Source organism: Chamaea fasciata, unplaced genomic scaffold (assembly GCF_029207755.1).
Source record: "Chamaea fasciata isolate MVZ Bird 193981 ecotype frontalis unplaced genomic scaffold, bChaFas1.0.hap1 SCAF_24, whole genome shotgun sequence".
Lineage (NCBI taxonomy): Eukaryota > Metazoa > Chordata > Aves > Passeriformes > Sylviidae > Chamaea > Chamaea fasciata.
Genome location: NW_027094109.1, coordinates 6,141,447 through 6,155,593, shown reverse-complemented (window position 1 = coordinate 6,155,593; position 14,147 = coordinate 6,141,447). Strand labels below are relative to the sequence as shown.

At 54.6% G+C, this 14,147-nt stretch overlaps 2 protein-coding genes across 8 annotated transcripts in view; one reads left to right on the top strand and one right to left on the bottom strand.

The window, feature by feature from the left end:
* The window catches only part of CEP164 (centrosomal protein 164), a 29,007-nt gene extending 25,930 nt beyond the window's left edge, over positions 1 to 3,077 (top strand). For all 6 annotated transcript variants that reach the window (XM_066203435.1, XM_066203432.1, XM_066203433.1 and 3 more), the window contains 3 exons: positions 173 to 289; positions 1,105 to 1,207; positions 2,359 to 3,077. In XM_066203435.1, coding sequence (XP_066059532.1) covers positions 173 to 289; positions 1,105 to 1,204 — 217 coding nt within the window. In that variant the 3' untranslated portion in view covers positions 1,205 to 1,207; positions 2,359 to 3,077. The remainder of the gene's footprint in view (positions 1 to 172; positions 290 to 1,104; positions 1,208 to 2,358) is intronic.
* Positions 3,078 to 9,586: 6,509 nt separating this feature from the next.
* Positions 9,587 to 14,147, bottom strand: part of DSCAML1 (DS cell adhesion molecule like 1) — a 91,647-nt gene continuing 87,086 nt past the window's right edge. The window contains exons 28-33 of one of the 2 annotated variants that reach the window (XM_066203668.1): positions 13,992 to 14,022; positions 13,533 to 13,651; positions 13,249 to 13,401; positions 12,869 to 13,063; positions 12,166 to 12,477; positions 9,587 to 10,457 (exon numbers count right to left, since the gene is read on the bottom strand). In XM_066203668.1, coding sequence (XP_066059765.1) covers positions 10,000 to 10,457; positions 12,166 to 12,477; positions 12,869 to 13,063; positions 13,249 to 13,401; positions 13,533 to 13,651; positions 13,992 to 14,022 — 1,268 coding nt within the window. In that variant the 3' untranslated portion in view covers positions 9,587 to 9,999. The remainder of the gene's footprint in view (positions 10,458 to 12,165; positions 12,478 to 12,868; positions 13,064 to 13,248; positions 13,402 to 13,532; positions 13,652 to 13,991; positions 14,023 to 14,147) is intronic. The other variant, XM_066203669.1, reaches the window with a different exon arrangement.

Below are 14,147 nucleotides of genomic sequence, written 5' to 3'. Positions count from 1 at the left end.
GTGTGTATATATATACATTTAAGAGGATATATATATATAAAAATATTAGAGGAGGTGGTTTTTTTTTTTCCACAGCAGCCAATCACTTTCTCATCTCTGGGATAATTTCTTCCCAGGCCTCTTTTTTTCCCCACTTATCCCTTCTCTCTCTCTTTCTCTCTCACTGCCACAGTGAACAAATCCGGCTCTTCCAGCATTCCAAGTTCAGTGAGCCAGAGAAGAAGAATATTGAGGAGATGATTGAGAGCAACAAGAAATGGCTGAAAGGCTTCAAGAAGGATTCCAAAATGTATCTTTTACCCGGGTCTGGTCTTTAATTGCATTCCTGCTTCCTGCAGAGGGTAGGAGGAGGGGTATGAGATGAAGAACTGAGCAGCAATTTCGAGGCCTTGGCCTCTATTCCAGTGCCTGGTTCTGCAGGGGCATGTGGTGTTTAGCAGGTGGAGCAGGAGTGATCTGTGTGCTGCTCCCTGGGCTGTATTCGACCGAGGAAATTTCCCTTCCTTTCCCTGGATGTGTTGTGATGCTTCTTTAGCGATGCTGCTCAGCTGTAAAGCAGCAGTTTGAGCTGGGAATGTGAGGATTTAAAAATACGGACCGAATAGTGCAGAATTGAGGATGGGGAGGGCAAGAAGGGGGTCTGGCTTTGCTGGGCTGCTTCTGGTGCTGTGGATGGAGCCTTGGCCATGGGCAGGCCCTGCTGAGCAGCCTGGGAGGAGGTGAGGACACCTGGTGGGGCAGGGAGGGCTGGGCTCCCCCTGGAGCTCTCTCCAGCTCTGTTTTGAGGAGTCTTGCAGCATGGGGCTGGATCCAGAGAGTGAGACCTCTCTGTGCTGTGGGCAGGAATGCTGCCAGGCTGTGTGGCACCAGCCTTGTGCTGGGGCTGTTGGTGCCTCCTCAGTGTACGCTGATCTTAGCAGCAAATCCCTGTGGCCTCTGTGCTGTCCTGAGCGTGGTTTGCCTCTGAATTCCCTAATCCCCCTCTAATTCCATTTGATGCAGCGGGCTAAATACAGCCTGTGTGCACTGGGCTGGCTCAGTACCTGGTACCTGCCCTGTCTAATTCCTGCTGTAAGCCAGGCTTTTCCTTCACCCAGCTGTCAGACCTCTCTCCCCGCAGGCACAGAAGCCCCCAGGCAGCAGCCCCAGCCTCCTCCAGCTGGGACTGGACGAGAACAGGGAGATCAAGGTGTACCACTACTGAAAGGTGGGATTTCTCTCTGCAGGGATGGTGGGGGGCCTGTGCAGTCTCCCCGTGATGGGCTGGGCTTTGGTGATGCCCACCCGGGTGCCTCCACCGTGTGTGTGCGCCACGTCCTTGAAACTGGGTGTTTTTGCGAGAGAGTGGAGGAAGGAGGAAGAGAACTTCCCAGGTGGATTCTTCTAATCCTGTAATGTGTCCAAATATACTTTATAGACTGTTTAATCCAGCGATGACATATCAGGGCTTCAATAAATCAACATTTCCCTCATTAGTATTCCAGCGATGGCGAGGCAGAGCTCTGAATCACGGAGGACTTTGAGTAACTGGTCAAGGGGGAGGATGTGAATCCAGCTGAGGCTCTGCTGGAGGAAACGTGTCAGGAAATGAGCCTGCCCTGATGCCCAGCAAATGCTTGGTGGCAGGTGGGCCGTGTCAGTTGGCCTCTGGCACGTGGGAGCAGCGGAATGGCTGCGGAGTCTGGGGATCCAATCAGGGAATGGCACGTTCTGGTTCTCAGGGAATGTTCTGCTTTATTTGAGGTGGAAGCAACAGGAACTGAGTCAAGAGTGGTAGGTCTGGGCGAGCCCTCCCTGCTCCTCTGAGGCCAGGCTGGCCAGAGCTGTGCAGCAGAGCAGCTGCTGCAGCGCCGTGCCCTGTCAGGGACGTGCCGGTGGCAGCGGGAGGACACGGGGAGGGTCTGGTGCAGGCACAGCTCCTGTGAGTGCTGGGACAGCCCCACTCGAGTCCCTCCGTGCCCTGGGGACAGGGATCCCCAGCCTGGCTCAGCTGCTGGGATCTCTTTCCATGCCCCCGCCACAAACCCTGGAGCCCGGTTTTGCTGCTGCTGCAGCAGCTCCGCAGGGATCCTGGGAGCAGGGCTGTGGGAACACTGGAGAGCGGCCGAGGAGTTGGGATGAGCAGCTCCCGGACCTCAGCTGGGACACGGTGGCTCCTGCCTTTGCTCACCGGGTGCTGCAATGCTCCTCTGGGAAGGCCACCTCCAGAGGGTATCCCAGCCTGCTGGGAGGCTGGAATTGGGAGGGATTTCACTCCGCCCGGCGGGGAGGAGTGAGGCTTTCACGGGAACGTGGTGTTTGGTTGTCTTTGTCAGTATTTCCTCCGAGCTGACTCTAAATATTTTATGCTTTCAAAAGCTGCCGAGCCACTCGCCCGCTCTGGCTGACGAGGACGCTGCACTTCAAGGGAGCCCATCTGTGAGAAACCATCTTCAAAGCCACTCTCCTGAGACAGCTGCTGGGGGGAGGCTGTGAAGCTGCTGCCCCACACCCCTGTGCTGTGTGAGCCCCTCGGGTGGGTGAGGGTGGGCAGTGTGGGGAGGCAGAGCCCCCCTGCTCTGCTCCGTGGGTGCAGCGTGCTGGCACACACCATGAGCCTGGCACGGGGATGTTTACATGCAAATAGAAGTATATTTTTGATGATCATCAGTTTAGGACTCTCAAGAATGTATGTATTTTATTTTATTTTTCTTTTCTTGCTGTTTTTCTAGAATTTTTGTAATTGCTCAACCAGCCTTATTCCTTCCCAGGAAAGGAGGGATCAAACACGGGTGTCCCATCTGCTGTTGGAGTGCACAAACCCCTTCCAGCAGGGATTTTGCTTTTGGTTTACTGGATATTAGGAGGACACATGGCAATCCTTCCAGTCAGGGGTTTTAGAAGGGCCCCCAGAGTTGTGGTTGCTGTGGCCAAAGCCATATCACTGAGTCCATTCTGTGTTTTGGGAGAAGCATGCATTAGTGGCGCAGGCAAATGCCAGTTTTTTTAACAATAACTTGGTTTGAAACCTGCTCCTTTTTCCTGTTAAAACCTGGGACAGCAGCTGTATCTGGTTTTGTATAAATTAAATCAACATGAGCCTGTTTTGTATGATGGTGGTGGTTGTCACTCTGTTTTGTTGTAGCTGGATATCCAGCTGTACTTACCTCTCACATCTCCCCTTGTCTCTGGCTCTCTCATGTTTTGTCTTGTCAAGGTCATTTCTGGCAGTTCCCAAGACCACTTAAGCTCGCTGTGGCTTTGTTACCATTATCCTTTGAAGTATCTGGACAGGGTAGCAAATGCAGAGGCAGAGAGAAGGAAGCTAAAAACCAAAACTACAGAATGAAGACCAGGCGTCACTCTGGCCGCCTGGGACCTGTTAAAACTGTCTCGCTGTAGATTGGCTGTGGCTGCTGATCTCCCATGGGTTTGGAGCGGCCAGGAATTGCCCCAGCAGCGTGCTGGGTGCTGCTGGGATCGCTGAGTAAAGCTCTCACCGGGAATTGGGAGGGTTGGTGATGTCCTTTTCTCTTCCCATGACTTGTTCCCATCCCCTGCTCACCTCCTGCCAGCAGCCTGTGGAAACTGGAGAGGCTGGAGAGGCTCATGGGGAACAGAGTGTGCATCAGCTGCTGGTGCACAAGTGGAGGCTGGTAGTTCTGTCCTTAAAAAGAAAACAAGCCACCACCAGGCTTTTTTTTGCGCCAGTTCCTGCAGTGTCTGAGCTGCACTGGAGTGTCTTTGCCCTCTGGAGAGGGGGATGAGAGCTGCTGGGGGAGCTCTGGGGGCAGCACACGCTGTCCAGGCAGGCACTGCTGGGGACAAGTCTCCTACCCCACTGCTGAGCAGTTCAGGGCGGTTCTGAGACATCCCAAACGCCAGCAGGAGTGTGGGATCCCCCTGGGTGTGGGGTGACGCTGCTGGGATGGGGCCCCAGGGGGCAGGTGAGAGCCCAGGCTGGGCTGGGCCGTCTGTCCGTGCTCCCTGCCGTGCCTGTGTGCGTGGAGCAGAGGATTTGCCTTTCCTGGGCTGCCAGCACTGCGGCCACTGGAGAAACTCTGTGATTAGAAGAGCAAAAGGGCACTGCCTGATTACTTCACCAAGCTGAGCAGGGGCTGTAAGCTCATTAAGGGGCTTGGCCTCTGCCTGCTCAAGGAGGGACATCTCAGTGCTGGCTGTTTGGAGATCCCGACGTGCTGCTGCCAGAGCTGAGGCTGCACAGGCTGGCCATGCTGGGCACCCTGATGACAGCGCTGTTCTTTGTGGTGAGGGCCGTCAGACAGGTGAGTCTGGGCAGCAGGGAACACTCATTGCTGCAGTGCCCTTCTCTCCTCCTGGGGCTGCCCTCTGCTGCGGCAGGGAGAGGAGGCAGCAGTCTCTGCTTGCCCTGCTAGGAAAGGCTTCTGTGCCTCCTAAACCACCCCGGGCAGGAGGGCTGGGGGCTCTGTGGGGTCGGTGTGAGTGGTATGGGAGGGTTGTGATCTCTGGTGATGATGGTGGCTGAGCAGCTCTTCCTCTTCCTGTCCTCTTCCCTGCTGAAAAACCTTCCCCGTGTGCAGCTGGGGACCAACCTGTTCCGTGAGGAGCCCCTGCCTTACCTGGTGTACCAGCCCCTGCCCTGGCAGATCCAGTGCGTGTCCCAGAGCCGCCGCACCAGCCGGGACAGCGAGGTGAGGGCAGCTGGCAGTGCTGGGACAGCTGGCAGTGCCGGGACAGCTGGCTCAGGGAATGGCAGTGCTGCTGCAGGGGCAGGTGTAAGCCAGGCAGCCTGCAGGTGTAGGCAAAGGGGAAATGTAATGCCAGGAGGGCAGAGTAAGCTGGAAGATGTTGGAGAGGTATTTGCAGACAAATTCAAGCTTATTTTTAGAAATGGGAATATCCCCTGGAAGACCTGGCAGCCCAGGGGCTGCAGGTTCATGGTGTAGGGGGTATTTCCTTACTGGTTTAAAATGCAGATCCAGTGAGGATAGCCTGTGCCAACATCCATCCATGGACTGGAGCATCTCACAGCTCTGCGTTTGGATGCAAAGCTGTTTTCTGCCTCTCCTTGGAGGTCTTTTCATAAATGCAGATTAATTAATCGTTACTCTTTAAGGGAACAGCAGTGAGCATGTTCCAATTGCTTAAAGGGAATGGAGAATGGGAAGGTTTTTGGCTGGCCTGAAGGGGACTGCCCTCACTGCCTCTGCCGGGGGTAGAACTAACTTTTATTTTATTTCTTTACCTTTCTAGAGAGGCAGGAACTCTCGGCACAACAGCATCTACTCGCTTTCTGGAGAGAAAGGTGAGTGTAGAATAGGCAGTAAAAAACCCCCAGTCAACACAAGCAATGAGTGGAACTCATGGCTGGGACTGGATGCAGCAGAAGAGCAGGAATTGCAGTATCTGCATCCTTCTTGGCCTCTCTCCTTCCACAAATCTGTCTGTGACATTATTTAGGGGTATTTGATGATATTTGTTAACGTGTGTAGCATCAGCCAGTGAAGGTCCCAGTGCTGCAGGGCTGGATATATAACCCCACACGTGTGTGTGTGTGCAGATCCCTGCTCCCCTCTTCCCAGGAAACCTGCCCCACTGACTCAGGTGGGCTCCTGCTGCCCCATGAAACAGCCCCCTTCTCCTTGTTCTGGGAAAACCACCTGGAATTCCCCCCCCCCCCCGCCTTCCCTTTGGCCTTGTGTCCAAGGCTCTGCAGTGCTCAGCAAAGAGGATTTGAGCCGTTCTATTCTCGGTGCCAAGCGGATAACGGGCGGTGGGGGCTGGGGGTGCCATCCCCCCTCACGGCCCAGGAGCTCTGCCCAGCCTGCTGCTGGGCTGGGGCTTTCACCCCGAATAGGTGAGGTCTGGGGGTGCCAGGGCTGAGCCCCTCGGGCAGGTGAGTTTGTGGCAGGGCTGCACGGCCGGGGCTCACCCTGTGAGCAGTGCCTGTCCTCAGCCTCTGCCCTCGGGCAGGACTCACAGCTGGCAGCGTCTGGTTGAGCAGGGCAGGGGGGAGCCCACTCCCTCCTTTCATTTATGGTTTTGCTCTGCAGCTTCTTTCAGGCAGTGACGGGAAATGGGTTCAGGTGGCAGGGTGAGTTTGTACAGCAGCATCTGGCCCCAGGATTCCTGATGGCTGCTTGGGGGGTGCTTAGCAGTGACACACTGGCTTAGAGGAGCACTGCTGAGTGGCTTTGATGCAGTTCCTGTTGAATTTCACAATACTTCCCTAATGCCACATTAAGTGGGAGTGGGGAGGGCTCCCATTTGTCAGCGTGAGAGCTTTATTGCTGCGCGGGGCCGGGCTTTTTTTCTAATCTTATTTGTGTGTGCGAAAGTAAGTGAGCATCATACGTGGTGATTAAACGTGGGGAAGCTGCGGCCTTCGGGGAGTGGAGCTGCGTAAATAGAGGGCTTAGCACTGCCAGGGAGGCTGGGCTTTGCTTTGCCTCCCGTTCCCTGCTCCCTCTGCCCTGGAGATGTCCCTGTGGGCCGGTGGAGTTGTGGTTGCGTGCTGTGAGCTCTGCGGTGAGGACAAGTGTCCTGTCTGAGGAAAGGGGAGGCCACTGACCCCGTGGGGGTGATGCCAGAGCCCTGCCCTGCTCTGTGGAGCCTGTTCAGGGCTGCTGGCACCCTCTGTGCTCACTGTGATGCTCTGTTGCCCCCCCAGGTGATGTGACCGCTGATGCCAGCAAGGAGAGCAAGGTCACTGACCCTTCTGAGAGGGCAGCCATCACCATCCAGACCCACTTCAGGAGGTACCAGCAGCAGAAGCAGGAGAAGAAGTAGCCACAGCAGCCACCTGCGGCCTGCCCTGTCCCTCCTGTGTGTCTGTTCTGTGCCCCAGAGACATTTGGGGCCGTGGTGACTGTGAACCTACCCCCGGTCTGTAGCTCCTGGTGCAGGTGTAGGTTCTCTGCCCTTGTGTTGGTGCTCACAGGGAGTTCTCCGTCCTGCTCAGTCCTTCCCCAGACAGCATCACTCTGTGGGCCAGGTTACAGCTGCCGAGGGGCTGTTGGGGACAGGGCACAGGTGTGACAGCACGCTGGGGAGCCTTGGCCAGCCCTTGGGTGATGCTGTGAGCCCCAGCAGCTGTGTGGGTGGGAGGGGGTCCTGCACTGCAGAGGCTGGTTGTGCAGGGTGGTCACTGCCCAGCTGGGGCTTGTTTCACCCCAGGAACCCTCCCCTGTGCCTGCCTCTCCTCCGCCCTGCCTCTGGAGCCGGGTGGAAGCTGGACTCTGCCTTTGTGCCCTGCTCTGTCGGGCCAGCAGAGTGGCCAGCACGGTGTCCAGGGGCCAGCCTGGAGCGGGACATTGCCAAGGGAAGGTGCTGCAGGCTATCAGGGCAGCAGGAGGTGAGCTGGGAGCTGGTCTTACCTTGGGGGAGCTGTTTGGGGTGTCCTGGTTCCAGAGCAGGCATTGGGTGGGACTGTCCTGAGGCTGTCCCTGCTTTCCTTCCCGAGCCAGGCCCTGGTAATGCTGGTGTTGGCCCTGGAGCCCACCCAGCCCCTGGCCTGGTGTCCTGGTGCATTTCTGAGCTCGGTGGCTTCTTCTCTGCTCTTGGAAGGCAGAGCTGGGCTGGCATGGCCTGAACGGGCTGCTCTCCTTCCCATCCTGCTGTGGTGAAGGGCAGGGGGCTCCCTGAGAGCAGGGGGGTGGTGGGGGCTCACGGGGGAGTGCTGGAAACTTGTGCTGTGTTAAATTGTGCAAGGCCAGGGCTTGTGCCTGCTGGGGAAGGGGAGGGGGAAATCCTTGCTGGGATGTAGAAGGAAATCTGTACTAGCCAATTCCAATAAAGTTGTGTTAATCTCTGTTAATCTGTTCCTCTTTTTATCTTGCTAATCTGCTTACTCTCGCAGCTGAACACGCTTGCCTTTTCTTGCCTCTTCTATTTTTAATTCTATTTTCCCCTTCTATTTCTATTCTGAGCCTGGGGTTGGTATTTTGGAGGTGCTGCCTGGCTGTGACCCTGGTTTAAGGGCAGGGCACTTGATTTTCTTTAAAACCTGTATTATGTAATGGTTTTTTACTGTTTATGTGCTCTGATGCCTCCCCACCAGCCTGGCTGGGAAGGGTGCCCCTCTCCATATGGGATGTTCCTTGACAGAGGTTGGCTCTGAGTGGTACCTGAATAATGGCCAAAAATTATAAAAAATGGGCACAAGAAATTGTCTTAGCAGCTTGTTTCTCAAGCCCCAGAGGTGAACAGCTGCCAGGCTCTGGCCAAGGCGCTTCCAGCTCTGCAGGATTCCAGGAGTTACCTTAGTTAGGAAGAACCAGATGGCAAAGGAGGATGTGCTGACCAGTGTGCCAGCAGGATGGGAAGGGCACTGCAGAGCTGCACGTGGAAGCTGCAGCAACTTCACTGTATTTGCATGTCATTTTAATTTGGGTACTCTAATTAAAAAAAAAAAATCAAGGAGAGAGAGGTTGAAAAAATGACCTCTGCAGTGCTTGATTATAGCTGATGAATTAAACCCTGTCAAGAGAAAAAAAAAAAAAAAGAGAGAATGGTACAAATCTGTGTGTAGATACTCCAACTGCTTTGAGCTAAAATAGGAAATGTATCTGTTTGTAAGGAAAGAGCTGGAACCAGTTGGTAGCAAGCATGGATGGGAAAGTAATGAAAACTCGAGCTTATAAATTACAGGAAAAAAAGAAATGGAAGTTAATTAGACCTCAGATAACACCAGAAGCTCCTCCAAAAGGTGAACTTCTACTTTGGGATACTAAAGCAATAGTTAATAATGGCCTGAGCTTTTTTTTGCCTTTGGAGCAGGTAAGGAGGGCTGGCAGCCCTGGGGCTTCAAGTGCTCTTGCTGTCACAACCTTGTATGAAAGGGGGAAAGTAGAATCTGCATTTCTTTGGTCTGATATTGGTGTGGCTGGTGGTGAAAACTAAGGGGAAAATAAGAACCAGTTATGGGGTGAAGTGGTGCTGGGTCTCGCTGTGGTTCTCTGTGCTGCCCCGTGTCCTGGGGCACCTGTGCAGTGCCTGAGCCATGATTTCCCACAATTCAGGAGGCAGAGGCACCTCAAGTCCGGGCTCTGTGCTGAATTCACCGGGCTCCAGGCTGTGCTGGATTCACCATGGCATGTTCCAGCTGTGACCAAGGACAGTGATGCTCCTTCTCTTGCTCCCAGGCAGGGCTGTGACACATCCCAGGGAGCAGGACCCTGCTTGGAGGAGATGCTGTGCCTCGCTGGATGCTGGATCCGATGCTGGAGCCACCCTGCACTTACCGTGAGCTGCCAGAGCTGTGCCGTGGCTCACGAGGGTTTGGGCAGCCGTTCACCCCTCTGGCTGAGCTGGATCAGGATTCCTGTTTGGCACCATGGTCTGTCCTGGGCTGGAGCTGGACTTGGTGCTGCTCTCTCAGTGCTGTGGCACAGTCTGGTCGTGGTCTGTCCTGCTCCATGGAACAATTCCAGGACCCTGCTCCAGCTCCTGACCTTCCTCCCACCCCACAGCTCTGCAGGTGAGTACATGCCTTATTATTCTTTAATATTTAACCCCTTGTCTTAGTATTTCTATATTTGGCTGCCCCTCTCCATCCTCGTGCCCTGTCCTGCCCCAGCCCTGCTCTGCCTAATTCTCTGCTCACTTCACAAACGCCCCATGTATAAACATAACCTTTATTGCACACAGCGCTGGGTTTTTTTTCATAGAAAAAGGTATTAACACATAAGCATTTGCAAATTGAAGCAACTCCTGCTGTTTTCAGAACAGTAAAATAGCATGCAATGTCTCGGAGACGTTCCTTTTTTAAAACCACCGACAAGATCAGGGAGAGAAAAAAAAAAAAAAGTCGCTGAGTCTTTCCTTGTGCCCCTTTCAAAATGATGTGAAATATATATATATGTTTACATATATATTATATTTTTAAATCTGTAACATCAAATTCTTTGTGCCCTGGTTTCTTTTTCTGTTCGGAGAAGAAGAAAATAGCTTCATTTATACAAAAGAGTCCGTTATGTACAAGTTTGTTAATTTAATATAAACGGCGTGGGGGGAAACGAGCAGCATCCGGCGGCGGCCCTACACCAGCGTGTAGGACTTGGAGTAAGCTCCGGCACCCTGTTTTTGAGACCTGCCTACCCCCGACGTGCTCATCTCCAGCAGTGAGTCCCTGGAGCCCCCCACTTTGGAGTGCGTGGGCACCCGCGCCTCGGCGGCTGCAGCAGCGGCCACGGGGGGCTCGGCGGCCACGGGGGGAGCCGGGGCGGCGCTGGCGGCGGGCGCGGGTGCGGGGCCGGCCGGGCCGGGCATGGGGAGAGTCCTCTGAGGTAAGGTGGTTGCGGCGGAGGCTGGGGGAGGCAGCCCCAGGGGCTTGGCCCCGGGCTCCAGCGTCATGTGCCGGGCCTGCGCGTGGTACGCCCGGGCCAGGTTGCGGATGGAGGCTTCCCGCGGCGGCACCACCGGGCACGGCTCGTGCGCGTCGGGCTTGCGGAAGAAGGCCTCCGACTTGACGTACAGCGGGAGGTTGCAGTAGTCACCTGCCGAGGGAAGAGCAGGCAGGTAAGGCTCTGGAGGGACCCTCTTGCCCCCCACCCTCTGGACATGTTGGTGCTGGGCAGCAGAGAACACGTTGGGCTACAGAGAACGCGTTGGGCTACGGAGAACCTGGGCTACAGAGAATGCATTGGGCTATAGAGAACCTGGGCTATGGAGAATGAGTTGGGCTACAGCGAACCTGGGCTACAGAGAATGATTTGGGCCACGGAGAACCTGTGCTATGGAGAACTTGGGCTACAGAGAGCCTGTGCTATGGAGAACCTGAGTTTCAGAGAACGCATTGGACTACAGAGAACGTGTTGTTCTATTGAGAGAGAACGTGTTGTGCTACACAGAACAGGTCCTGCTGTAGAGGGAGAACGCGTTGTGCCATAGGCAACACGTTGTGCTATAAAGAGTGTAGCACATCGTCATCCCAAAATTGTTCCACACAGCGCAATGCCTGGGATGCGTCAAGCTCTACCGTGCAACGCTGTACACAATGTCCTGTAATGTACCATGATGTAAGAGTGTTAATTACATAATGCTAATTGTATGGTGATAAATATTATAACATGATGTAATACTGTACGTACAGGGTAATACGGTATTAAAATAGTAATAATGTGATCCTGAAGTTCCGATACATGACAGGCACAGATCCTGTTCTGTAAAGTACAGTGGGAAGTGTTCCCTGTACTCTGTGTCCCGCCTGTGCCAGCACCCAGCAGTGGGATGTGGTGTGTCCTACACCCGGCTTTACTCTGCCAAGGTGAGTGGCTGCGCTGCCATAAACAACAGATTCTGCTGTGTTGTGTTATGGCATCATCTATAGTTAGTGCCTTAATTTAAGGGTTTTATATCTATGTATGGATAAGACTCTGTGTTGTTATATTGGCTGTTATTGGTGTTATAGGGTTTTATTTCTGTTCTATTACGCCATTCCCTTTGTGTTGTACAGCATCACCTCCAGCTGTAGGGCCTTAATTTAAGGATTTATATGTCCATAGATGTAAAACCCTGTTATTAGTTTGCCTTTTATATTTGCAATATATAACACCTCTAGCCTCAGAGCATTACTCCTTTAATTGTATATATTGTGCAGTGTGTTCTGTAAGGGCATGTTACTGAAAGACGGGATGGAACACTAAAGAATGGAAAATAATAATTAAAAAAATAACAAAACAAAACAAAAAAAAAAGAAGTCATGAAAATACCGAGGAATGAGGAAAAAACAGTAAGGAATGCTAACAAATAGGAAAGAATCCCAAAGAATAGGAAGGAACAGTAAAGAATAACCAGGGATACTAGAAATTGGGAAAGAATAATTAAAAAACATGGGGAAATATTAAGGGCTGTGGAAAGAACAGTAAGGAATGCTAACGAATAGGAAGGAATACAGAGAAATGGGAAGGAACAGTAAAATACAGGGGAAAAAAATACATACTTCCTTACTGTGGGAAGGAATACTAATGAATGGGGAGAAATACCAAGGAACTGGGGGAAAAAAATACCAAAGATTGGGTGGAATACCAAGGAAAGGATGTAATACCAAGAAACGGGGAATACCATTAAGCAAAGCAGAAAGAACATTACAGCATGGGGAGAAATACCAAGAATGCCAAGGAATACAGGACTGGGAAGGCCTCCTAAGGACTTTGGGAAGCACTGAGGCCAGGCAGGGCCCCCACAGAGCCCGTGTGAACCTACTCTTGCTGGCGCGGTGCGGGATGGGCACGGCCACGCCCTTGCCCCGCTCGCTGTCCTGGGGCTTGGGCGGGGAGGCGGTGAAGCGGCAGATGCCGGGCTCGGACGGGGTGCTCATGGAGGTCATGCTGTCGGCGTTGTCCGTGGTGCCCGTGGTCATCTGGTCCGAGGAGCTGTCGGAGATGAAGCACTCGGTGATCTCGAACTTGGCGTGCTGCAGCTGCTCCTCCAGCTTGGCGTGCTCGTAGGCCCGCGCCAGCTCCTCGTAGGTGGACGAGGCGCTCTCCGTGGACACCATGCTGTTCCGGCCCTTGTCTGTGGGGACAGGAGGTGTCACCTACCTGCCAGTTCTCCCTGGCACAGGAAAGCCTTTTTCCACGTCATGGGAATGCCCAGGCTGTCCCTGCTGGGATACACCTGGCCACCCTCGAGGTGGACGGGACATGGAGCAACCCAGTCTAGTGGAAGGGTGGAACAAGATGAGCAATAAGGTCCCTTCCAACCCAAACCACTTTGCTTTTTAATAATTCTATCTGTCCCCAGAGCTGGGCACGGCTCTGGCTGCTCAGAGCCACCAAGTCGAGGTTCCACAATCCCAGTGATTAGTTCTGCAGTCACCCTGAACTCACAGTTTGGGGTCTCCGTGCACCCCAAAGCAGCAGACTCCTGCCAGCAGCAGTGCCAGGGAGGCCGCGACCCTGCATACCTGTGTCCTGTGAGAGGCTGGCGCTGTAGCTGTCACTCTCAGTGACAGTGATGCCGTGCTGGGAGCCCACTGTCCTCCAGTCTGAGGTGAGGGTCCGTGCAGGGGTGGACGCCTGGCACTTGGTGAGTGTCCACTGGCTGGAGTAGCGGTTGCGGGTGCTGTGCGCAGACTTCACGCTCTTCCTCGACACGGGGTCTGTGGCACAAAGGTGCCAGAGTCACCGTGGGTCCCTTCCACTCACAGCCAGGATGCTGTCCCCTCTCCCTGGAGCCCTGCCTACCCCTTCTGCCTTCCCAGCAGCTGCTTTTGGGCACAGCCAGTGCTGGTTTCCCCACACCTGCCCCGTGTGTCCACCCCCCAGCACAGCCCCACACACTCACTGGTGCCGGGGCGGATGTCTGACATGTCGATGAGGGGCCCCGTGTTCTGGATCAGGGCTGGGTGATGCAGAGAGACTCCGGTGCAGAAGCTCTGGGGGTTCACTGCCTGGCTGAACTCTGTGTCGGTCACCGGGATCGTGGCCTTGTCATCCCCTGTAGGAGCGAGCTGGAGGTCAGACCTCTCTCTGGCCAGCACTGTAGGCTCCTGCTGGCCCACACTCAGTCCATCCATGGGACCCCAGCACTCTGGGGCAGCAGGGGATGGGAGCTTTGCCTGTGCTTACCCAGCTGCTTGATGCCCTCCTTGTCCTCGATGAGGAGCTGCACCCGTGGGATGTCGATGTGCAGGCGGGGGCCCTGTGGGGGCCCCTTCACCGGCGTGTCAAAGCTGCGGTTATTCTTGCTGTGAGGTGAGAGGGGACGCAGACCCGCCCATTACCGGACAGAGCCCCGGCGGCTCCAGCCTGGCACGGGCTGGGGATTGCCACCAGCCAGCCCACCCGGGGCGCAGCCCTGCCCAGGCAAGCTCTGGTGTGGGTGCTGGGACCCTCGGGCAGGCAGGAGCAGCCAGGAGCACTGGGCTCAACCAGTCACTGCCACAACCTTCACAGGTGTGAACATGAGAACATCTGAAACTCAGTGAGGGCTGTACCTGGGCTGAAAAGCAGCCACGACCACCCCCAGCACCACCTATTCCCCTGCCTGCCCACCCAGCCCCAGCCACAGGTAGATGCGAGGCTCACCTGATCAGCATTTCTGCCAAACTCTTCGCATCTGTGCAGGAGACACAAAAACCAGGAAGTTTTTTGTAAGGGAGCAGCTTAGGGCACAATGAGGCAGTCTAGGAACGCAGTCTAGGAATCTGGGGTCCTATGTGCTGTGCCCCTGACTCCCATCTC